Source organism: Balaenoptera ricei, chromosome 15 (assembly GCF_028023285.1).
Source record: "Balaenoptera ricei isolate mBalRic1 chromosome 15, mBalRic1.hap2, whole genome shotgun sequence".
In the NCBI taxonomy this organism is placed as follows: domain Eukaryota; kingdom Metazoa; phylum Chordata; class Mammalia; order Artiodactyla; family Balaenopteridae; genus Balaenoptera; species Balaenoptera ricei.
In genome coordinates this window covers 4,890,314-4,915,505 of record NC_082653.1, presented here as the reverse complement: position 1 = coordinate 4,915,505, position 25,192 = coordinate 4,890,314, and the positions used below count along the sequence as shown (strand labels likewise).

The window sequence follows — 25,192 nt, the reverse complement described above, 5'->3', positions numbered from 1 at the left end:
ATAAACCAAAAGCCCAACTGTACAGGCCCTTTTAAGATCCTTCACTCAAGACAGCCAACTTGGAGGAACCTGTTCTCCCTTCTCCTTTTTCGCTTCTGTATATGACAAAGAAGCCCGAACACCATCACGTCTCCCACCAAGGTAAACGTGACCACGCCTTTCCACTTAACACAGGTGATTTTTATACTCCAGGTAACAAAGGTAACAACGTGAGCTTTCTTGCCTATTTTTTGAAGCAAATCAGCAAAACAGGATATCATCTCATTCCCTACTAATCAAAGGCAACCTTAATAACCCTTGAACATTTTATATTCAGGCTTTTTTAATTCGTCTTTTGTTTAGCTTCACTGGAGCAGACCAAGGGGGTAAAAGGAGGCGATAAGTTAGTTTAATCACGGACATCAAAATATAAACTGTGTGAATGGAGAAACAATTGGTATTCTGACCCTGGAGACCACAAGTTTGAAGAGATTCTCCATCGTGGCACATGAAAATGAGAGGGTGCCCACACATCATGACTTTATGATCACAGACCCCTTGCTACTTTTAATTCGCTAGTCTCACCACTACCTGTGAAGGACCCCAGCTCAAAGGGGTCCACGTGCGAGTTTAGCAGGAATTAGGACGGCATCAGAGCCTCCTACCACGAGCGAGCTGGAAAGCTAGAGAAACTCAAGGTGAGAAATAAGTGCCAGGCTTCCTCCTCGCCCCAAACACGGAGTCCCAGCCTCACGGGGGTTGGTTCCAGACTAGAGGAGAAAACGTAGTGAGCTACTTGGCTTCTCAAAATCTCCCCTCCAAGAAACGGCATCCAGCACCACTCCTGAGCAAGCACGGGTTAAAGGAGGCCCACAGGACGGGCTGGAGGTGACGCGCAATCTCAAAGGTCACCGTCAACTTTACGTTCTAGGAGTTGCATGAATTCACCTCCCCTTGCTACTGGAAGATGTAAGCGTCGGTTTAGCAGTGAAATAGAGCATTTAGACGGTTAATCCCCCCCAAAGAACCAGGTTGTCTTTGGAGAAGAGGGAAGGTGCTTTTGGTCTCCCCACGTTTGTTTTGTGGAGGAGAGTCGGGGTTATCAATCACCTGATTGATTCGTTGTCTAGTTATCCAAAACATGGCCTTAAGAATAAAATTAACTGTGCCATTTATCATTTCTGCCAGGATATATTAATCAAAGAAAATGCAGCTTTGTGATTTCCGTCACCTCCTCGGTGGCTGAGGGCGACGGCAAAGACTCACTGTGCTTTGTAATGTCCTGGCCGTGGCGAGCTCGTTCCGCGCTGGTGAAGCCGACGGGGCCGGCTGACCGCCAGGGGCTGGGCTGGGACCTGAAATGGACACCTCCTTGAGCCCTTCGGTCGGCGGGCGCTCGGGCTCATCCACAGAGTCTAGCTGCGCGGCTCTCAGTGCAGCTGACAAAACCTGAACTTGAGCTGCAGGAAGAGAAGTTCCAAGAATTTTAATAACTTTATTTGGTTTGTAGGGATTCACTCACAGCAAGACAGGCTGGACGTGGACGCACCGCACAAGCCCTCCCCTTCCGGACGTCGGTTGCCCGGCGCGAGCGCTCACCGAGGTGCTGATGTTTACGGCCGTTAACTTCATTCCAACTAAACGCCAGCCACACACAGAGCATCCAACCTGAACTCGAAAAGCCTCAGTTAGGAAAATCAGAGTTCAATTCCATCATCTTTCACAGAAAGACAACACGATGTTCCTGAACGCTGCTGTCTGGGAGGCCCAGCAACGGGGGGGGGGGGCATCCCCCATTTATAAACCAGGGCGGCCGCGGCCCTGCCACACGCACACACGCGCACGCGCGTGCTGGGATCAGTCCATCCCCGTCCACACCGACGAGTGAAGACCGCGTTCACCCAGCCCCGAGCGCTACTCGTTCCCTCCGTCCACAGCACGGCTATTGGAGACCCTCCTAACAGTGAAGACGACATGGTTCACATGCCTTTCTGTAAAAACAAACCGATGTTTCCATGTCTCCAGCCTCCAAACACACACACACACACACACACACACTACTGTCTGCATCCCGTTTTCTACTAGTTCAATTCAACAAGAGTCCTTAAAACGTTCAGAGCTTGCAAGGGCTCCCCACTGGGCCCAGGGCAAGGTGCCACCTCCTTAGTGCACCCGAGGCCCTTCCCAGGGGTCTGAGTGACATTTTCAGCCATGGCCAGTTCACAAATACCCAACGGGTAGTTTACTTCTCAATCTTTTGGGGTCCCAGATCCCTCTGAGTGCTGATGAAAGCTGCGGGTCCTTCCTTACAAAGAAATTAAGTCTGCATATGCACACAAGATTTTACAAACAACAATTTCAGGGAACTGGAAGGAACCTCTGAAACTCAACCCTCGACGTCTCGAGATGATGGAGTCCTGGCCGTTGCCTAAAGCCCGCGTCAAATGTCAGCTGCTCTGTGAGGTCTTCTCCCAGATGCTTCCTCCGCCCCCGGGAGGGACCGGCTTCCTGCCCTGTGCGCCCACCCCTGCCCCAGCCTGTGCCACTCCCTATGCCGGGTGGTTGTTTCCATAATCCCCTCAACCAGACCCTAAGGGCTTCACGTGTCGGGCATTACTGCCCCAGCACCCAGCCCGGGTCCAAGCACTGAACAATGCAGCTTTAGAAATGTGTTTTCCAAAAACAGACCTTTGTCTGTAACAATTAGAAGCGATATGTTACATGTGCTCATTCCTTCAGCAAACACTGACTTAATTTCCTTTATAAATTTAAAGACAAAGAATAATCACAGGGCTAACTGGATTTTCACATTTCCTTTCCCGAAAGCTTCACAAATCTTTGCCCGGCAACAGCAGTAAGTGTTGTTTTTTTCCAATTTCCCCAACTCAAGGAAGAATACAAATATAACCCTGTTTAGAGAAAGAAGAGGCATGATGATGGGTATGGACCGCAAGGCCTGGCTCCCGGATCAGACGCTCGGTGGGAACACTAGTCACAAAATGAAAAACACCCCAAAGAAGAAGTTGTGCTTTTCCTGGCTGTACAAAGGCAAAAACCTTATGGTTTAGGGGAGTTAATAGGCTCCAAAAGGAGCACCATCCTTGGCTGTTCGTAACCAGAAAGGGCACTGTAACACGGCAAGAGATAGAACCGTGTCCAAGGAGCTAATAAAATTTCCACCGCTCCAGACACGCCCGAGAACTAGCCGCTTTTATCGGAGAACCGGTTCGCACGGCTGAAAAGCAAGGAGGCGAAACCCTTGCAGAGACCTGCAACAGCAGGATCCCGGTGTGAGGGCTGTGAGGAGACTGGGCCAGGCGCCCCCGTGGTGGGTGCGCAGGGTCGATCGAGGGAAGTACGCACACGTGGAAAGCCACACACGGGCCCGGGTGACACACAATCCGGAAAGATCCCCTTTTCTCTTCCATTACCGCGGACAGCAGTTACCTCGCACATCTGGATCATTCATCATACGCTCCTGCAAACCATCCAGGACTCTCTGAATCTCGCTCCTAGCCACACAGCTCCGGTGCACGGCCTCGGGTGTGCCGCCACCCTCCTCCTGCGGGCCAGCCTCGCTCAGGAGCAGCTCTAAGTCCTTGCTTATGTCAGGGAGAGGAGTTCGCCAATAAAGGAAATTACTGAAAACGTCCTCAGGACTCCCCGGGCGGGCACAGGAGTCTGGTCCAGGATGGCTGTTGACGGGGAGGTCGTTAACACTGGGGAGCTTCATGGCCTCAGGGGGAAGCCTGGTCAGCTCGGCCAGCCAAGACAGAGTCTTCCGTTGGGTTCTCCATCAGGCCACCGGAGGAGCTACCAACGCACGGGAAATTGCTGGTGTCCGTGGATGTGCCTTCCATGGGTAGAGCTGGCTCTGCCTGGCCCGGCTTTGTGGAACTAGTTTAAATTGAGGGAAGCAAATTTTTAGCACCGTGTAACAGACCGGAAGTAAAATGGGAAAACATCAGATCCCCATCCTTGCGAGGCCGGTCCTCCTCTCTACCTGGCTATCCAACCTCCCGTGTCTTCCGGTGCCGGAAGTTAATAACCTCACAGAGGATAAGAGGTCCAATCAGTGCCCTCTGCCCCACTGGGAGTATTACAAGCACTGAAAATGCCACAGGAAGGTTCATCCCATCCCTCCATTACGTGCAAGCGGTGCATTAGCCCTGGCTTCGGCGGGCACCCCTTCCGTGGCGAGATTTCATGCACTCACTGCTCGTCAGTACCTCCACCAGGGGGCAGGCATTAGAAAATAAAAGGTGCTAGAGCTGCTAAGAACTGGCTATTTGTGAACCGCTTGGAAAGTCTTGATGAGGAAGATGTGGCACACAGGGCCTGACCTTCGGCAAGAACTCAATGAATTTTGGTGGAGAAAGATGGAGAGAAGGAGGCACCAATCTTACGAAGCATCCGTGCCATCCGAGATGTGAATCACCTCCTCTCACACTGCTGAGGAGGAATATTCGCAATGGAGAGATGCTTGTAAAACTACCTCGAATGGCCTGCTTAGTACACACCCATCGTCTTCTGAGGAAACAGGAAAAAACCCGAGATCAATCACTAGAACTTACTAGAAGAACAGTGTGGGCCTACTAACGGTGAGTCAGGAATGTCACCATCAAGTGCATGAAAAATCCTACGGCACAAAATTCTATTAGGGAGACTTCACATTTTCCCTGTGTAAATTATCCAAAGAACTTCATTAATCAAAAAGTAAGAGAAAATTTTCTTTATAGGTTATTTAATCACGACTCTGAATGAATATTTTATCTAAATTTAGGAGACACAGTAGCTTCATTATTTATAACCCAGTAGTCATGTTTCAAAATCATTATTGCAATTACTTTTTGCTTCTTTACATAATTAAAGCTCTAATATTCCATCTTGCCCAGAAGGTCACTGTTACTAAAACTCCAGACAAGATAATTGCTAGAATTTTAGGTGGATGCTTGAGGTGAAGCCGGGATCCTGATAATTATCCCAGCCGAAACTTACCAGGCTGAGGACATGTTACCATGGCTGCCTGCACCCGGTGACCCGGAGGTGAAATCCGAGTCCGAATCCGGACCCGGTGGTGCCATCTTCTCGAATATAAAGGCCAGCCCTGGAGGGGTTGGCAAAGGTGAAGATGAAGGGGCCCAGGGACTCGAAGGCAGCCTGGCGCACCTGAAGCCAGGGAAGAAGGGCGCGGCGGACGCGGTGTCGGCCAGGTCTGATCCCAGGCTGAACAGGTGGCTGATCACCAGACAACTCACCGTCCGCCACATTACGTCTAAGCAGATGTATTGCTTTCTAAGGCAGTCCCTAGGTCCCAAATAAACTATTTTTCAACAGAAAATCAGGAAAAATTTAGTGCCATCATGTAGTTTGTATGCTTCCAGAATATTAATTCTACATCAAATAATTCCAGGCTTTGTAAAGCATCTGAACAGACCTTATTAATCATTACGGGCATGTTTATGATGATGACAGAAAAGGTAACAATGCAGTTACAGCTCTCTCCGTCTCATTTCTGTCATATTCGCTTGCTATGAATGCCGAGGTGTCTGCCACTTTCTTACTGCACACCAGGCTTCTGAGATTTTAGGTGCCCTAATAATCCTCACGAAGTCTAAATACGCCAATCCGTTACTGAAAAGACACAGTACACGGTGCCAAGTCCAAAGCCACACCGAGGCCTGCCAGTGGCCGCACTCACCCATCGACAGGGGTCGCTGATCAGTGTGATAAAGAGCGGCGAGAGCCTGGCCCGGCGGCCCTCGGGGGACGTGTTGTGGGACACGGCCATGAAGCACCCCGCACAGGCTTTCCTCATCCCCCACGCGTTGTCCGAGCAGAGCTCAAAAAACTTCGGGAGCTACCGAAGCAAACAAAACCATGCCACTCAGACTTGGTCACCCGAAGGAAGGGCAGACCTGTTTCAATGATGTAGTTAAGGCAGAGCCGTAAGTTAATGACACAAAAGGGAACTAGATACGAGTCCAAAAGGAATCGTCTGAAACAAACAGAAATTAGGATAAGTAACTTCCTTTACCTCTTAATCCTAGTAAATGACTTCGTTCAATTCAACAGGATAATACAGAAAACCTCCCCCAAGGCTGAATGACTGATACGCGTTCTGTGAACTGTAGAGAAGAACTGTGAATGACTTTGAAATTGTGGCTTCCCCAGCTAGCGGCCCCACCCAGGCACCTCGGTCTTTGGCTGGGGCACTTAGTGGGAGAAGGCAGACTGTTAAAACCTGATGGTACCACAAATAGCTCCAGGCCACGGAACGCAACCTGTGTGCAGTGGAATGCAGTGGATGGCCATCGCCCTGGATACACACGGTTGTGAGTCCATTTACAAGTTCACGTCGGTCCTCCGCGGTGTGAGCGTAAACGTGCGGCGCTTCAGTTAAACTAGCTGTATTCCAGCCACGCAGGCAGTACGCCCTGTCACGTAAAAGTGGCAAGTGCTTACTTAGCACAGTTCTCTGGGGGCCTGGTACTGGGTGGGCAGTGGAGGAGCAAAGGTGAACGTGATGGAGTGAAGGTCCCCGTCAGCAACACGGCAATGAGGCGTGGCGGGGGGGACATGCAAGTACTCTGAACAGAACGCCATGGAATGCTGAGAAGGGAGAAATCAGCTCTCTCTGACCCAGCGGGTGGGTGAGTCCAGGCAGGGAAGGAACTTGACAGAGGCAAATGCACACGCAAGCTGGGTGTGAAGTGTGAGCAGGGTCCCCCCGCCAGGCAGGGAAGCCTCTGGAAGGAGACGGGCAGTAATGAGCGGGGCAGGGAGGTGCATGAGGGCAGAGAGCTGCAAGACCCTGAAGAGCCCCCCAGCTGCCTGGTGACGTGGTTCTCCAGACTGCCGTGCTGAGAGTCACCAGGGACTTCAGCGAAAATACAGACCCCGGCCGTGCCCCCTTTCGCCCTCCCTGCGATTCAGATGCAGGACCGAAGGTCAGGGCGGCGTTCAGACCCGAGGGAGGCGACTGGAGGTGAGGCAGGAAAGGTACTTGTGAAGGGAACTGAGGGGTCAACAAGGGTCTGGATTTTAATCTGTAAACCAAGAAAACAATCCCACGGGTTCTGAAACCCAGGAGCAGTGTTCTAGAAAGAGCAGTCTAGAAGGGACAGAGAGGGGTTTAGACAGTGAGAGGAGACCGGGGGAAAGTGACCGGTGAGGAAGCGGCAGCAGAAGAGTCCCCAGGAAAGAGGACGGGGGTTGCTCCCGCTCCATCCCACACACCAGCTGCCTGAGGCTTAGGAGACATGTTAGCTTCAGGAGTCAAGAAACCGGAAACGGATGGATGCAAAACTGAGCTGCCATTCCAAAGTAACACACTCATAAATACAAAACGTCACCACTAATTTCAAAAGTGCCCTAAGAAGTGCATCAGCAAGTACAGTTGGCATAACGTCACATACCAAAAATTTCTCAGTGGCTTCTTGTCCGACAGCATGACAAATATCACCAAAATCTGTGGCGCATACCTTAAAAAGGCAAAAGGCATACTCATTATTCTCAGATTTCCTTTTGTCTTAACAAACTGTGAAAACTAACAAGCAGGAGCCTTGAGAGCAACGACTCCTCTGGTCGGGGTGCCTCCACTGCACTGGAAGCAGAAGATTTACAACAGAGCACCACACGCTAGGACGCTGTGGCTCCTAATCATCTCAATACATAATGCTTTTGCTTAGCACTAGAGCAAAGGAGACCCTTAAGGTTCTCTGCATGGTAAGTGAGACCTAGCTCCTTGCCGCTGCATCACGAGGGGAGACCACAGGGAAGGTGGGCAGCTGCACAGCAAGGCAGACGGTGAGGCTGCTCGGGGAGGGGGCTGGCGATGGTCTTCAGAAGGAAGAATATGACAACCGAGTGACGAGCGATAAACGGGGAGGGCAGTGCAGGGGGTGCAGTTGGAAGGTACAGCAAACATGCGAGGGTCCTGGAGCCAGTCAGCCCCAGTGATGAAAGGCCTTGCACGCCTGGGCCCCGGCGTCGAAGCGCAAGCCAGCGATGTCTCTTCCTCCTGCGCCCGAGAGGGTTACCCTCACGGAGCCGAAACCCTACGTCTCCACAGATGCCCGGATGGCAGGGAAAACTGGCAACAGTGTTCACTGTTTTCCTTACACAGTTCACACTGGCCACGTTTTTCATCCGGACTCTGTCTACTGAGGAAGTCCAGGCACTTTAAAGGAATCAGTTTTGAATCTTTTTTAACTTTTTGAATTTTTCAAGTTTTGAAACTGTACGTTCCCACCTTCCGAACTGGAAAGAGCTTCCCATCACCACACAGCTCACAGAAGCGAGGGCGCTGCAGGCGTTCAACTGTGCTCTTGCTCAGCACTGACGCCAGCTTGCAGATTATCTACAAATAACAAGAAAACTTGGGTCACGTGGAATACCAAAGCATCAATGTCCCACGTATCACTAGCTGGATTCCGAAAGCTAATCTTAAAAATATTGCCAAAATACCCAAGAGGTCAGAACAGAGAACACCTTCTTTTGCATTTTGTCAAGTTATATCAATAGAAGGCCAACAGTTTTCAAGTTTTACTCAGATATGGTTTGTCTAAAGCTGAAGAGTTACCATTTGCCAGGTGCCGGCCATGTGCCTGACACGTGAATGAACGACTTACGTGCATTACCTCTTTCACGTTCCTCAAACCCTATGACATGAGTATCATTTATCTTCATTTTTCCAGATAAGGAAACTAACGCTCAAAGAGGTTAAGTCATGTTACCAAAACCAAAGAGTAGTGAGGTGGGACATATAGTAACAGCTGGACAAAGCATAAAAGACGGCTCACAGGCGATCACTGAAGACTAACCAAACACTGGTGGGGACTAAAGGGAAGCAGACCCTTGAGAGGGGAAACCACACTGGGTACAACATGCACTGCTTGCTGCTGCCTTTCTGCCTGGGGCATCCTTCATTCTGTACGGCCATGCAGGGTAGCTGGACTTCCAAGTAAAAGCTACCATTTTACTGGCTTGAGAAGTCAGAGGACAGAGACGGAGGTGGCCAGGGAGGCTGGAAAGTGAGGGTAGAAATCCTGGGAGGGAGGGAAGGATGGAGGGAGGGAGCTAAAGAAGGGAGAGCCCCCACCTCCGATTAAATCCTACTCTTATCCTTGGCTGATCTCAGCACCACGTGGGCACAGGGGAGATGGTGAGTTTCACAGGGCAAAGCAATAGCTTGAAGGCAGAAGGAGCTGTGTGGTTTCAGCTGCTGAGAACTGCAAAGGAAACAGAATCTGAACTGTTTGCTAGAACAAAGTCAACACTCTTCAGAGGAAAAACACAGAATCCAGAGTTTCTGCAATGTTTCAGCGAGAAGATATATTAGTCACAGACGTGAGAACAAATGGGAAAATGTGACTTATATTCAAGAAAAATCTCAATCAGTAGAAACAAATCCACAGAAGACCCAGATGTTAGAATTAGCGGACTTTAAAAGGACTTTAAAGAGCTATTATAAATATGTTCAAGAACTAAAAGGAAAATAGAGTCATAACAAATGAACAGATAGGAAATCTCACCAAAGAAATGGAAACTATAAAAAACAATCAAGACTTCTGGTAATAACACAGTAGCGTGGTCAGACCTATGCTCTTACAGATAACAATTACAGAATCTTGAAAAAAACATAAAAAAACAATCATTTAAGAGTACTGGAGAGCAACCAAAAGGCAGAAACTGGAGCGGAGGCTGTCCTTAAAAGATGAACTGCAACAGGAGAAAGTTGCAAGTAAGGTCCAAAATGTGTGTCTATATGTTGCTGAGATCTTTGGCTGCTGCTAAACTACACATATATGGGGAGACCCCAGGGACCCAGCAGAAAAGCAGCAGCCAGAAACTAAACAAACTGAGCAGAGGCGTCAGCTGCTGCTCACCACAAAGGAGACAGCTGGGAGTTGGAGATCAGACAAGATGACTGCCTGCTATGTAAAAAATCACTTTAGAGAAATAAAACAGAATCCAGAATCTCTGTAGTGTATCATTTTTAATGTCCAGTATTCAATTAAAAATAACTATGTATTAACAGGAAAAAGTGACCCATAATACAGAAAAAAGCAATCAATGGAAATCAACACCAAGATGATCCAAATGTTGCAACCACCAGACAATCACTTTCAAGGAGTTTTTATAAATATATTCAGGGATGAGAAGAAAAGACAAGCATAAAGAACATATAGGGAATCTCTACATCATAGAGATATATAAACTTTAAAAAAAGGTCAAAATGGGGACTCCCCCGGTGGTCCAGTGGTTAAGAATCCGCCTTCCAATCCAGGGGATGCAGGTTCGATCCCTGGTCAGGGAACTACGATCCCACGTGCCGTGGGGCAACTAAGCCCACACGCCGCAACTGCTGAACCCATGCGCTCTGGAACCCGTGTGCCACAACTAGAGAATCTGTGCACCACAACGAAAGATCCCGCCTGCCAGAATGAAAGATCCCACGTGCCGCAACTAAGACCCAATGTAGCCATAAATAAATAAATAAATGAATAAATAAATATTTTTTCTTAAAGGTCAAAATGGAAACTCTAGAGCTGAAAACCACAATAACTGAAATAAAAAATTTAATGGATAGGGCTAATAGCAGATTGGAGATGACAAAAAGAGTCATCGAACTTAAAAATAGATCAATGAAGATCACTAAATCTGAACATCAGAGACAAAAATTACTTTAAAAAACAAAACAAACAAACCAACAAACAAAAACAGAACCTCAAAGACCTATTGTTGGGACAATATCAAGGGTCCCAACTTTATAAGGCCCGGACTGAAAGGAGAAAGAGAGAAAAAAAGCACCTAAAGGAACAATAGCCAAAAACTGCCCAAATTAAGTGAAGGGCATCAGTACACATACCCAAGGAGTTTAATAAACGCAAAGCAGGATAAGCATTCACTCTGCAAAGATAAGGAGAAAAATCTCAAGAGCAGAGAGAGAAAAAAGGGTATTTTCTACACAGGAGTACGATATGAATGACAGCTGACTTCCCCAGGAGACAAGAGGATGATATCTTTAAAGTGCTGCAAGGAAAAATAAAAACAAACCTCAATTCTATATCCAGTAAAACTATCATTCAAAAATGAAGGCAAAATAAAGACATTTTCCAATTAAAACTGGGAGATTTCATCAGCAGCCAACCAAATTAAAAAACAGTATTAAAGGAAGTTCTTCAGGCTGCAGGGAAATGATACCAGATGGAAACTCAGACCTAGGAAAGGAAGCAAGAGCACCAAAAATGGTAAAAATGTGGGTATAAAGGGCTATGCATTTTTTCTCTTTTCTTACTTTCTCCCAGAGATAGAATTGTTCAAATCTAAAATTATAATACCGCATTACCAGGATCATCATGTGATGTACATGTCATAATGTATATGACAACCACAGCACAGAGGAGGAGGGGGTGAGGGGAACTACGATGTTGCAAGGTCCTACATTTTTGAAAATCCTCAATAGAGAAATTAAAGTGCAGTATACAAAAATATCCAATTAGCCTGAGAAAAGGCAGGAAATAACAGAAGAACAAATGACACAAATGGAAAAACAAATCACAAAATGGCAGAATTAAATTCAAATATATCAATAATTACATTAAACATAAATGGAATAAACACTCCAATTAAAAGGCAGAAACTATCAGACTGGCTATAAAAGGAAGACCAAACTCTATGCTAATGAAAGCAGGAGCATTTTAAATGTAAAGACATATAAGGTTTTGAGTAAAGAGATGTAAACAAATATACTATGATGGGCAGTAAGCATAAGAATGCTGGAGTGGTTATAGTAATATCACAGTGGACTACAAGATACAGATTGCTACCAGTGATAAAGAAAGTCACTTCTTAGTAAAAGAGTCAATACATCACAAAGATATAAACGTTAAATGTGTAGCTTTAAACCCTTAAAGTAGACAAGAAGGTAGGCTGAAAAATATTAAGCTTCCTCCTTAAGAAACTGGAAAACTACAAGCAAATTGAACTCAAGTAAGTAGAAGGAAGGAAATAATAAACAGTAGAAATTACCAGTATCATAAATGAAAGGGATAAAACTACAGATCTTCCAGGCATTAAAGGGGTAAGGGAATATTGTAAGCAACTTTATCCCAACAACTTGATAAATTAACAACTTAGATGAAATTAATAAATTCCCTAAAATATACAACTTACCCAATAACCCAGGTGAAATAACAAGTCTGAATAGCCCATATCTGTGTTGAATCTGTTATCAAAAACCACCTCACAAAGAAAACCCTAGAACCAGAGGTTTTACTGCTGAATTCTAACAAATATTTAAGGGAAAAATAACACCAATCTCAAACAAAATCTTTCAGAAAACAGAAGAGCAGGGAATACTTCCCAACTCATTTTTTGAAGCCAGAATAACCCTGATTCTAAAACCTGACAAAAACATAACAGGAAAAGAAAATTGCTTACAATAGTCCGCTTGAATATAGATGTGAAAATCTCAACAAAATGTCAGCAAATAATGGAAAAGGGAACGCTCTTCACAGTAGAATGACAGCTGGAATCATCAGTGGACGCTAATACTAGTGGGTGAAAGTTTGATGAACAGCAAACTTGTGTAGCTGCAAAGTAACTCCCCTTATTATGTCCAGAGGGGAAAAGCTGTGCAGAGAAACTTGGCAGACAACACCTCTGTCTAAGTCACCAGAGTTAACGTCATCAATATCAGGACGAACTGAAGTCCTGGGCCTCCTAACGTGACACATAAGGACACAACATTACTTCAAGGGCATCCCGCCAGAAATGCAGAGCCTGAATCTAGTCATGAGGAAACATAGGACAAACCTAAATTGGGAGGCGTTCCACCAAAGCAACTGGCCTGTCCTCTTCCAACATGTTAATGTTAACAAAATTCAGAGAAAGACTCAAGATCTGCCCCAGGTTCAAGGAGACAGAGGAGATGTGACAATTCAGTGCAATGTGTGATCCTGGACAAACAACAATATTTGAACATGAACCATGGATGAGATATTAGTATTGTATCAGGGTTAAAATTCCTGATTTTGATCAGTGTACTATGGTTGTTTAGGAGAGAATTTCCTTGTTTTTAAAAAGGAAATATGCACTGAAGTATTTAGGAGTAAAGGGGCACAATGTCTCCAATTTACTCTCAAATGGCTCAGAAAAATATACACACATATGTGTATGTATATATCTGTGTGTGTGCACAGATGTGTAAAGAGAGAGGATGTGATTAAACAAACAGAGGTAAGTATAAACCACTGGAGAAGTGGGATAAAGTGTGTACAGGAGTTCACTCCTGCAACTTTTCTACAAGTTTGAAATTAAGACAGAATGAAAAATTACCCCCAAAAATGTTTAAAGAACTCTCCCATCCCCCCTCCAAAAAAAAGAAAAAGGGAAGAAGAAAGGAAAGAAGGAAGGACTTCCCATCCCTGAGGTCTGCTCTGCCCACTGCACTGCACAGCCTTTTTTTTTTTTTAAACAGCAGAGCAAGCTCCTGGTTAGCAGTTCACCCACTATTGTACTTGGAATCTGCACATAGCAGACAAGAGGGAAAAGAGAACCAACTGGGGTGGGGGAAGAGGAAACTATCCCCACAACACAAATGAGGAAAAGGCTGTGTCTTCCGGATTTAGATGACACATATTTCTGATCTGATGCTCGGCAGAACTGCACAGAGCGACAGCCACATAAATGAGCCGCGAGGCTTCGTATCCAGGGTAACGGGCAACTAAAGAGGGCCCGGCATCTCCATCCACCCTCTCCATCTGCCACGCCCACACAACCTTATTACTACCCGTGTGCAACAAATCCAGAATCGTTAAAAAGTCAGCACACCGAGTGACAAGAAATGACATTCCCGTGGCCCTGGGAACCACTTGTATGCAATGCCGATCTTCGCTCGGTTGCTGGGAGCCAACTATTCTTTATAGCACACAACCACAACATTCTTTTTAAATAAATGCACAAATAAAAATGAGCTCAAAACTAGGAATGACAACAAAAAATGAGGAAGCCTTAATGTGAAAACGTGTTGTGAGAGAAAAATAGGCTTCTGACAATTAGTTATAATCTCAGAATGCTAATGGCCTTCCTGCAAGCGAGAGGAATTATAATTGGTCTCCGGTGGCCTGTTTATGCTGTCTAGATATAATTACAGGATACAGAGCTTCCAGGTTTTACCAATTCATTCATTCAACAACTAACATTTATTTAGTACTGACTCTGGGCCTGGCACTGTGCTGGGTGCCGAGGGCAGAAAGACACCTGTTGTTTAAGACGCGCACTACTTTGAAGGAGAAATAAACAAACAAATGAAGTTCGCAGTTCGATTGCTAAATGACAGAAGACAGATATGAACCAAGCCTCCGGGATGCGTGAAGGAGGGAGTTGCTAATGTCGCCTTGCATATTAGACAGACTTCACAGAACAAACCGCATTTATCTGAGAAACCAGGACATAAGAAACCAACACATAATACACATAACCTGCACTGCATAACTCAATTTTACAATGCCCAGGACATGTCCAGTTGGCTAGCTCCGATTCTCTCAATCATGTATACGCCAGGGTTGCTGGCATCAGAATCGACTGACTGTAACTTCCAAAGGGAATGCAAAGGCTAACGAATAGATGCACATTTTGTTTATAGACGCACGCCGTTTCCTCGGAGCAAGAAGCAATTCCTTCAAAACGGCACTGTTCCAGGAGTGTGTGCTTATGGACATATGGACGTAGCAACATTCACACCATATGGCTGCAAAGAAAGCCCAAAATACAAGGGCATCGGAGCAGCGCAATTTGCTTCTTTTCTCACCTGTCACCTCCTCACACATACATGTTGGTAGCCACAGTGTTTGGGGTGTCACTCAGACCAGCTAAATGAAAGCGCTGTCCTCCTGGGGAAGCTCTGCCAATCCCACACGTGGCCTCTGCCCCTTGAAGAATGAAATCCACTCCCTATCGTACTGTCATTTCCGAGCTGAAAAGAGAACAGCACCCTCCGTACTCCAGGACTCTGGGGGCCCAAGGAGTGAGACCCCCTCCAAGACTCCTTGACCTCCAGGAAATAAGGGAAGACAGAACAGCTTCTGGGTCTGACCCAAGCACACACGGGCCAGGCAAGGAGCCCCAAATCCTGCTTCCCTTGGGGACCTAAGGGAGGAGAAGGGGCAATCTTCCAGAAGTGCCCTGAAACGCAGATGTGCCTCTACCTGGGGAGGGTTCAAGACCATTTCTGTTCTTTGCAGCCACATTTACAAGCTTGCACATTTCAAGTAATGAAATCGGCAGCCCACTTTGAATAAAAAGTACAATTTATGTGAACTAATTTGTTCTGCAAGTGAAATGTGAAGAGAGCTTTTTGAAGACTTGTTATATTTTCCAAATATTTTCACCAAAAGAAAAGAAGAATATTGCTGACAAGAATGGAGTGGTTGGAAACAAAACAAAATAAAAATCATGCAAAAACGCCTTTAAAATTATTTGTCATGGTATTTGGCAGTCTTTAGGGATAAGATATTTGGTTGTCAGTTGTAGCTTTGGAAACTAGCCTAACCAACTTTCAAATGAAAAAGAAGATCTAGTTGGCAAAGTTTACCGCTCAACTGCCAAATATCCCAACTAAATGATATTATCCAGGTTCATTCTGCAAAATGAATTTAATTTCTTACAGGGAAACTTGAAATTTATCAAAGAACCCTGGAGATTTTGAATTTTAATAATCAATTATTCTTCAGCCTGATTCATCTTATAAACATATGGAATACGCAAAAAATTAAATGAGTTAAAAAAGCCAGACCTTTAACTCATAGTTGAGGACAACTTTTACATAAATGAAGAATAATGACCAAATGTTCTGATGCTGTATTACAAATTTTTAGCTCCATGGTGTATAATGTTTCCACTTTGAAAAAGAAAAGAATTCCTTTTTCGAACATCATTCTTTCTCAACCAAGAAAACTATATCTTATTGTACTCACAATTGAGGCTTAAGGTTTTGTAAATCCTTCTGTATTCTCCTAAAGTGCTGGAACATTGCTGGAGCTGTTTAGTTCTGTGACGCCAACACAAAGGGCCGTGCGGTGCAGCAACCCCTGCCTCGGTCCCTGGGGAGGCAGCAGCAGCTACGGAACACAAGGTGGCCTTGGTGACCTTCCCCTGACCCTGACCCACGAAGGAGAAGCCCGAGGACAAGCTGGGGTCTCGGTCTAAGGGCGGCACGTGAAGGCCAGCACTGGCTCGTCAACAGCTAGTTTGTGAACAAGGGTTCCAGAAGCAAGTAGGAAGTCCTTGCTTGTGTAATCACTTCATAATGGGTACAGAATCCTACAAACCCAAGGATGCCACAAAATTAACTACTAAAAGCAGGAGACATTCAGTACTTACACTCTTCCTTTCGTCGTATACCTTTAACTGACAAGAGCACAGAGACTTGAACACAGCTTTTCCCAAACTGCTGTAAACGTGATGGGCACATTCTTCAGATACTCTCTTATTTGCTGACATACCTAGTTTAGTCTCACCTTAACTTATAAAACAGACACACATGTCCATTAGATTTCTCTTTTTTAATTGTCCAAGTACCACCTAAAAGCATCTCCCATACCACACTCGGTTCCTTACTTTGGGAAACAGGGTCCATGACCCAAGCTGGCTCAAGGCTTTACCTAATAAATCTCAGCATCTTGCCCAGCAGAAGTCCAGGCCAGCTGCCTCACCTCTGCCCGAATCACTCTGATTTCCCAAGCTTTGCCTTCCTGAAACAATTGGATATAAGGATAATCACTTCCAGGACAAGCTTGGATCTGAACTGAGAACTTCCTCTGACGGAGGCCACACCACCAGCTGCCTTGTTTATGGGAACAGCGCTGCTCAGCACTGAACGCCCGTGACGCTTCCCGTCTCGCACACGCCGAGTTGTGGGACAGTCTGCCGAGCTCGGGGCTGTCGCTCCCCAACGGACTTACACTCACGGCTTCTGCTCTGTACTCATCGTCACTGTCAGGGGCGGAGAGCGCCAGCAGGACTGGACACACTTTGCTTTCAATATCGTGCTGGAAAACTAGATCTTGTTCCAGAAGAATCAACAGCGCCTCCTGACTTGATTTTCTAACCTGGAAGAGGCAAAAGGTGAAACACAGCATGAGCCAAAGTGCTTTCAGGATCAAGACCAAACTCCCTACGGTGAGTGCCAGGCCGGCCCCTCCCTCCTTCCCCCGCCCCCGCCCGCCCCACCACACGGATCTTCTGGCCCTTGGGTCACTTCCTCCCCCAGGCCTTAGATGAGGCCGCCAATGGCACCGACTGTTCCTCTGCGCTCAGGCCACACAATCCGTTCCCCACTCGGGTCGGGTTCCCCATCTACACTCTGACGGCGTAACCAGGCTTGCGCTTTGCCTTCACAATGCCTACCCCAGATTTCTAGACACACACACACACACACACACACACATGCATTTTTCCTGTATGATGACACGTTGCTGTCTGTCTTCCCACCGCAGAGGGTGAACTTGGAGAGTGGGTACTACGCAGGCAGGGGGTGGGAAAGCGCGGCGCTGTCCTCCCGACACTCTGTAAAGCCCTGGCGGGGAGGACCTGCCCTACGAGGCGGGACACACGCACAAAGGCTCCCGGGGCCAGAGACGGAAAGCTGGGAAGCTGCCTGCTCCTCACCGCCTGCACTGGGTGAGCGACCGCCGGAGCTCGAGGGCTCCTAAGAGGCTAGAGAGAGAACGTTTTGGGGAAGTGAAGGCACAGGAAATTCCAATTTGTAGAGCAAGTAATGAGACTGGCAGCTCGTCGCAGTGATGGGGAGGCAGGAGAATAGCAACGGGCCCCAGAAACGTGCAGGCAGAGTCGCAGGTGATGAGACAGGAACTGGTTATGAAGAGGCGAGCCTGGGAGACTGGAACCCCGGAGGCCTGCCAGCAGAAAAGTTTCTGAACAGGTGGTGTTGTTCTAAGCCACCCAGTTTGTGGTACTTTGTTCTGGCAGCCCCAGGAGACTAACACCGCAAGCAGGAAAAGGGGAGAGGACAGCGTGCTCATGAGCAGAGAGACGAACGCTGGGGAGAAGTCCCGGGCGACAGCATGGGGGCGGCGGGTGGATGGCGGAGTGCGAGCCTGAAGGGCCAGCGAGGCTGGAGTGGGAAAGGCTTCCAGGTCCCACTAAGACTTCTGGCAGCTACTCCGGCACCGTGGGAGCCCCAGGGTGGAAAAGCAGAGGAGCGACAAGATCGTCTTGGCCTCAGTGAGGGTGACAGTTTAGAAACCTCGAAGGGTTCTAAATGCTGAGAGCAGGCAAGGGGCTCCTGCGCAGCGACGCTTCCGGCTGTGACCAGGCATGGGCTTGGGGGCAGGGGACAGAGAGGAGAGGGGGTCCCTGCACGCATGTGGTCGCAGAAAATCAAAGATGACTCGGGATCTTTGCCTCCAGGCACCAATAAATAAAACAGAGAAAATAAGACTGAAGGTAAAGAGAACAGGTCTGGGCGCTGGAGGAGTTGAACTCTGCGGATCTGATACAGCAGATCTCTAGGGAGAGCCAGCCACTGGGCTTTGGGGGAGAAGGTCAGCGACGCACCAACCCCAGAGGCCTGGCTGAGACGCGGCATCCTGGTGTTCGCACGCACAGGGACCTCCCCAGGCCCAGGGGAGCAGACGAGACCCGGCACGGTGAGAGAAGAAGACCAGACAACAGCCTGAAGGGCGGGCCAGGACCAGGGCTGGTGATGGAGACTGCGGAAGACGCAGGCAGGGCGGGAAAAGGCGGGGGGACACTTCCGAGCCCAACAGGTGACACTGCAGTGGTGCGAACGCTGTGCCTGACCTGCGCTGTGCGATGATGGCCAGTGGGGCCTCCTGGGCAGGGGATCAGCCTCTTGGAGGCTCAATCTCTTCACCTGTAGGAGTGGACAACGATAGTACCTATCTCACAGGTGGTTGTGGGGATGAAACAACCTCATATACATAAAGGACAGTGTCTGGGGCATATCGAGACGGAGCAACGTTAACTGCTGGGTGGGCGTCCAGGAAAGGCTTCTTCAAAATCGCACAAGCAGCTGACGGTGGCAAACGGGCAAAAGCATCAAACAAAGGAAAAAGGAAGTCACTGGACAAATAAGTGGTGAAAAAAATAGAAATGCAACACCATAAAATAGTTCAAATGAGTGACCAAGAGCTCTCTGGATCAACGGGGATAGATCTTAAAAACGGGGGGAATAAAAGTAGGTGGCAGAAGGGAAAGTACAGCCTGATGTCATTTATGGAAGGCTTTAAAGCACCCCAAACAAGACACTCTCTTATTCAGGGCCACTTACACAGGCGGTGTGGAGGTGCGTGAACAGCACAGGCCGACAGCGGGGAGAGCCCGCTCTTGGCCACGGACACGACTCCTCAGCAAACACAGGCTGCGTGTCAGGAACCACTCCAGAGCCTGGGACCAAAACCACGGCTCCTGCCTCCCTCCTCTGCGATCGAATGTAAGACAGCGATACACGACAGAGGCCAAGGACGTGTCAAGTCCCCCAACCCAGCATAACTTCATTTTTAAGAATGTATCCAAAGGAAGAAGAAAAGCCGACAGAAAAATAAAACTGCACCTTTTGTGAAGCTCACTGCATTTACAGGACACAAAAGCTGAAAGGAAGCTAAGCATTCAAAAAAATTAAAAATATGAAGATTATGAAGATGTGAACAACATCTATGACACACAGACGAGCTTCCTCGGGTAGAAAAATCCGTCCTACTCATCTCTTCATCCCCAGCACGAAGCGTCATGCTCAGCTCATAATGGGCACTCAGAAGCTGTCTGAACAAATGAATGGATGGAGGAAACCGCATCACATTATGATTAGACCTATGTAGGAAAACATGTAAGCACCCGGAGAAGAAAATGCGAAAATAATCAAAATACTGATGACAGGACAGGGGAGGCAGGATGACTTCTTTCCTTATTTAAAACCATGCTTAATCCCATCACACTGTCTGATAGTCAAAAGTGAGTATTTGCTCTTATAAGAATGCTTGGACCAAGGGAAAAATACAAATCAAAATTGTAGACTTTCTTGGCAATGACAATAACAAAAACTTGGCACATCATTAAAAAATTAGTGGAAATCCATCCCCAGAATCAACTGACAGAAATGACACAAGGTTACTTGTTGCAACAATTTTAACATGGCAAAGGGTAGACATGACCTAAGGTCTACGGATAAAGTACAGTGGAGTGAGTGCTCTGATGCTGGGAAAAGTAACGAGGACGCCTTCCCTCGCCTGTCATGGGCTAATCTCCGGGACACCAACACAATGGGAAAAGCAAGGGACAGAGCACCAGGGACAGTATGCCACCTCACATCTGAGAACGGAGCAAGGCGGTACAGGATACAAGGACATACGTGTATTTGCTTAGAGTTATTTGTGCATGTGTATTTTTTAAAAGCAAGAACAAACCAAAAGCTAATAAAAATGGCCATCCATAGGGGAGAGAGAGAACGGGGAGGGAGACAGGAGTAGAAATCAGATTTCTCTAAATGTACTTTCTTTTACAGTTTTGACTTTAGAATCATGTAAAAACATTTTAAAAAATTACAAGTCTAAATTAAATCAAAATGTAAAAGCTAAAGCAATTCTTAAAAATGAAAAATAAATGAAAACAAATGAGCCTGTGTATCAAGATGGCAGCTTAACCACAAAAAGAAGGGTTAATGCAAGTGACTTTAAAACACAGTAATATTAATATGACTGTGCATCTCTACTGGGAGATAGCCTAAAAGCAAAAAGAACTGCAAAGAAATCTTAAACTATATCCAGTAATCCTACCATGTTGTTAGTAATAATACTGGTATTTTTATTTTAGATACACACACATACACATCACACACACACACATTAATACCATGAAGAAGGAAGATTTATACTGTGTAAAAAACAAACAAATAAAAAGATACAAATATAAAAATCAAGTAAGTAAAAGCCCTATAATCCTAAATTTGAGTTGGAAATATCAATATAAACTCATGAGGAATTTTTATTTTTTTAAGAAACTAAATTCTCTGTCACTAGAAGCTATGACCACTCTTGCAGCAATGAGCATCCCTGGTACCCACATTCTGGTTTCTTATTATTATTTCCTTCATAAAGGAACCAGGGCTCCTTGGAGAAATAGCTGATTCCAGGTAAAGTGAGCTAGCAAAGTCTACTGGATCACATTAAGAAAATTCAGGAGCCAACTTGAAGGGTTACCTCTGGTCAAAACTAGGACAATTTGATTATTAAAAAGAATAAACACTACAGTGGCTTAAAACATATCTAATATGTTAAAATTCAGGAGTTCATAGTAGTACTCAAAATAAAATTTTAAAACCTAATTGGTAACCTTGTAGATTATTAGGATACCAACTGATTATTCTAGAAACTGATAAATAAAGGGGAAATGTAAATCATTTAACCTGTCTCCCATAGACAGTTTTTCAGAGTTACCAAATAGCTGAGGGGGAAGTTCTTTATGGAAGAATTCCAGCTATTAAATTAAGAAAGAATGATGAGGGATTCCCTGGTGGCGCAGTGGTTAAGAATCCGCCTGCCAATGCAGGGGACGCAGGTTCGAGCCCTGGTCTGGGAAGATCCCACGTGCTCTGGAGCAACTAAGCCCACAACTACTGAGCCTGCGCTCAGAGCCCGTGAGCCACAACTACTAAGCCCGCGTGCCACAGCTACTGAAGCCCACACGCTTATTAGAGCCGGTGCTCCGCAACAAAAGAAGCCACCGCAATGAGAAGCCGGCGCATCACCACAAGGAGTAGCCCCCGCTCACCGCAACTAGGGAAAGCCCGTGTGCAGCAACGAAGACCCAACACAGCCAAAAATAAATAAATAAATAAATAAATTTATTTTAAAAAATGAAGAAGAAGGAATGATGTTGATAACAGATACACACTACTATATATAAAAAAGATAACCAACAAGGACCTACTGTATAGACAGGGAAATACACTCAGCATTTTGTAGTAACCTATAAGAAAAAAGAATCTGAAAAAGAATATATATACATATGTATGTATGTATGTATAACTGAATCACTTTGCTGTATACCTGAAACTAACACAACATTGTAAATCAACTATACATCAACTATACATCAACAAAAAATAGAAAATAAAAGAAGGAATGACGGAATTAGAGCATCACAATTTTGCAACCTCTAACAAAATCCCAGATCTAGGTGATGATCACCAATGGTTGATCCCAGATCTAGGTGATGATCACCAATGGTTGATCACAGATTGATGAGGAACTCTGTCGTAAACAGATAAGGCTGACAAAACCTAATCCAGTGACCACACTGCTTTCGTGCTTCCTGATTTGATGCAGCAGGAAAACACAGCAACACCTAAAAAGTGTTCTCACTATACGATACAAAAATCTGAGTCTGACTGAGCCTCTAGACTTCACCAGTTTGGAGGAAATGCTGGGAATAGAGGAACATCTCAAACAACACTGGAAATGCAATCAGCCGGATCCCAAATGTGGGAAATCCTATAGGACTAATGACCCAGTTTCCTCAACAAATACATAGCAGAGGAGGAAGAACTGTTACAAATTAAAAGGGATTTAAAAGACACATCAATCGAATGCAATGTGTAGACCTTGTGCGTATTCTGATTTGAACAGACTATCTGCAAAAAGCAGATTTATGACAAAACTGGGAAAATTTTAACAGTCACTAGATGTCAGATGATATTAAGGACCTACTGATAGTTTTTATACTTGTGATAATGGTACTGTCGTTATGGGGTTTTTTTAAGTGTCTGTATTTCTTAGGGAGCAATACTAAAGCGTTTACAGTTGAAAGGTCTGAGAAATGCTTTTATCTGGGTTGGATTTATCTGGGTAAGATAAATGAAAAATAACTGGTCAAATGTTAATGATAGTTGGAGCTGGGTGGAGAGTACATGGGCATTCATTTTAATACTCTTGCCACGGCTAGGTGTGTTTGAAAATTTACATAATAAAAAGTGAAAAAAAAAGAAATATGATAATAAGAATGCGTGCCATCTACCTTCCTATGTGATTAAAGAAACTGGGCACAAAGAGACCTTTCGTTCTTGAGTCACTTAACTCTAAGCAGCTGTTTTCTGAATTATGAATATCAGCTAAAATAAGACGAAAGAGAATTTGCTACAAAGACCTTAAGGTTATAATTTTTCACACCTGGTTGTCTGGATCTGTGAGGCAGCGCACCACGATGGGTGCGAGACGTTCAGATAGCACCACTGGAAAATCGGATCTGTTTTCCTGGAGAAAAATGGCAACAGGAGGAATTTGTTCCAGCAGCTCAGCCCGCACTGTGGGCTCTGCAGCAATAAAAAAAGGAGGCAAAGAATTATATAAGAAGAAGCCAAGCATCTTATACAGTATATATTGATAGTTTTCTAGCTTTTCTTACTAAAATACTTCATCAAGGAAATTAGACAAATGCAGTTTAAAAACCATTTCCCATTTAGAGTATTTATGCTACAGACAAGCTTAAAAAGCTGATAAGCTATACGGCAATATAAAAACATAAAAAGAAGAGAGAATGACAACTCTATTATAACAAGCCATATATAAATCAAGGAGAGAGCAAGAGGTCTGCATGCCGGGCCAGCGTCCAAAACCCATTACAACTAATGGCATATATGTGAGACCTATGGGTTGTGCTGATTTAAATTCCAGCCAGAATGTATACATTATAAATAGTTCTTTCATAAATGCACTCCCCCACAATCCACGCACCCCAATTATTTCTAAGGCAAAGCATTAAACAAAAGAGCGGCTCTAGCTCCAATATACCACATTAAATTTAACACAAATATATAATTGCTTCAGCACTGTAAATGGTGACTCATTTACAAAGAGAATCCATTTAAGGACTCAAAACATCCACTTGGGCCTTTTTAAAAGCATTGTGTCATACTCATATGAATATTTTAAACTAATATGGGAGCTATATGGAAGAGCTTATTTTTCTATTTTCGGTTAAAATGATCAAAATCCAAAGCAAGCCTAAGATTTTGGAAACTTTCTGAAGCTGTTCACCAGTCATCATAAATGCAGGGCGGGTAGGGGGTTCAGAGCAGCCATCAGTACTGGCAACCCCACTCATCACTCACGTTACTCATCTCGACTCTGTGTGTGTGTGTGTGTGTGTGTGTGTGTGTGTGTGTGTGTATGTGTCAGTGTGTGTGTGTGTGTGTGTCTGTGTGTGTGTGTCTGTGTGTGTGTATCAGGTGGTGGGGGGATGGACAATGTCTTAGTGTCTACCATAAGGCAGTGTGCTTTTCTTCCAAGACAGCAATCATGGAGAGGTATAAAGAGAAAGAAAAATCAAGATTAGCCCACAAAGATCACAGGTGGGGGAACTAATGACTGGGATTGTTCTAATCCAAAGGACTTCTTTTGATTTGGTATTTCTTAGCAACCAACAGTCTGGCAAAACTCACAAAATACAAAAGGCCTAACTGCCAGGGCAAACAGCATTCATAATCCTTAGTCATTCTAATTTTCTAAAAATAAGGATAATTTGATGCCAAATAAGATGCCCATTCTTCATGACAAAATCCATTCATGGGTAGACACTGCTTAACGTTTACCGATTAACAAACAGGTTTTATTTTAATCAGCTATCAAAGCTTATATACAATTTCTTGGAAATGTACAACTTAAAAATAAAAGTATACAATCCTTGTACAAACCTGCATCTTCTGACAATCTGACCACGATCTCCACTACCGTTATGAAGTCTTCTTCATTGTTACTGAAGTCCCGGAAGAGATCAAGCAGCCCTCTGGCAATAATCTGACTGTGGAAGCAAGAAAGGGTCCATACAGTTATGTGTGCTAATTCCGGCATGTGCTACGAGCAGGTAGTACAATCATGGGGGAAAGGAAAGTCAGCCACCTCCGTCCAGAGGGAGAAGACACGGTCAAGGAACATCCAAAGGTGGTCAACATCCTGTAGGAAGGGGACCCATATCCTCCAGTCTGGCAGTCACTGGAGGTGGAAACTGTCCACCTGCACAAAAGAAAACCTTTTTCTCCTTTTCTAACTGATTCTTCAGGCCTAGATAGACTTGGAAAAGAGGTCCCATGACAGCGGGAGGGAATTAAGTGACCAATAAAATGCAGAAGGAAAAGGTCCAAAGGGACACCCGATGGCCATCTCAATCTCGA

General features: G+C 45.5%; 1 protein-coding gene across 1 annotated transcript in view; it reads right to left on the bottom strand.

Annotated features, from left to right (window-relative positions):
• The window catches only part of LOC132349442 (serine/threonine-protein phosphatase 4 regulatory subunit 1-like), a 65,420-nt gene that overhangs the window by 11,312 nt on the left and 28,916 nt on the right, over positions 1 to 25,192 (bottom strand). Inside the window, 14 exon segments of the mRNA XM_059897823.1 lie at positions 1,246 to 1,439; positions 1,579 to 1,647; positions 3,427 to 3,740; positions 3,742 to 3,864; positions 3,867 to 3,876; positions 4,554 to 4,618; positions 4,978 to 5,058; positions 5,060 to 5,148; positions 5,681 to 5,839; positions 7,398 to 7,463; positions 8,234 to 8,341; positions 16,950 to 17,096; positions 23,193 to 23,335; positions 24,716 to 24,822. Coding sequence (XP_059753806.1) covers positions 1,246 to 1,439; positions 1,579 to 1,647; positions 3,427 to 3,740; positions 3,742 to 3,864; positions 3,867 to 3,876; positions 4,554 to 4,618; positions 4,978 to 5,058; positions 5,060 to 5,148; positions 5,681 to 5,839; positions 7,398 to 7,463; positions 8,234 to 8,341; positions 16,950 to 17,096; positions 23,193 to 23,335; positions 24,716 to 24,822 — 1,675 coding nt within the window.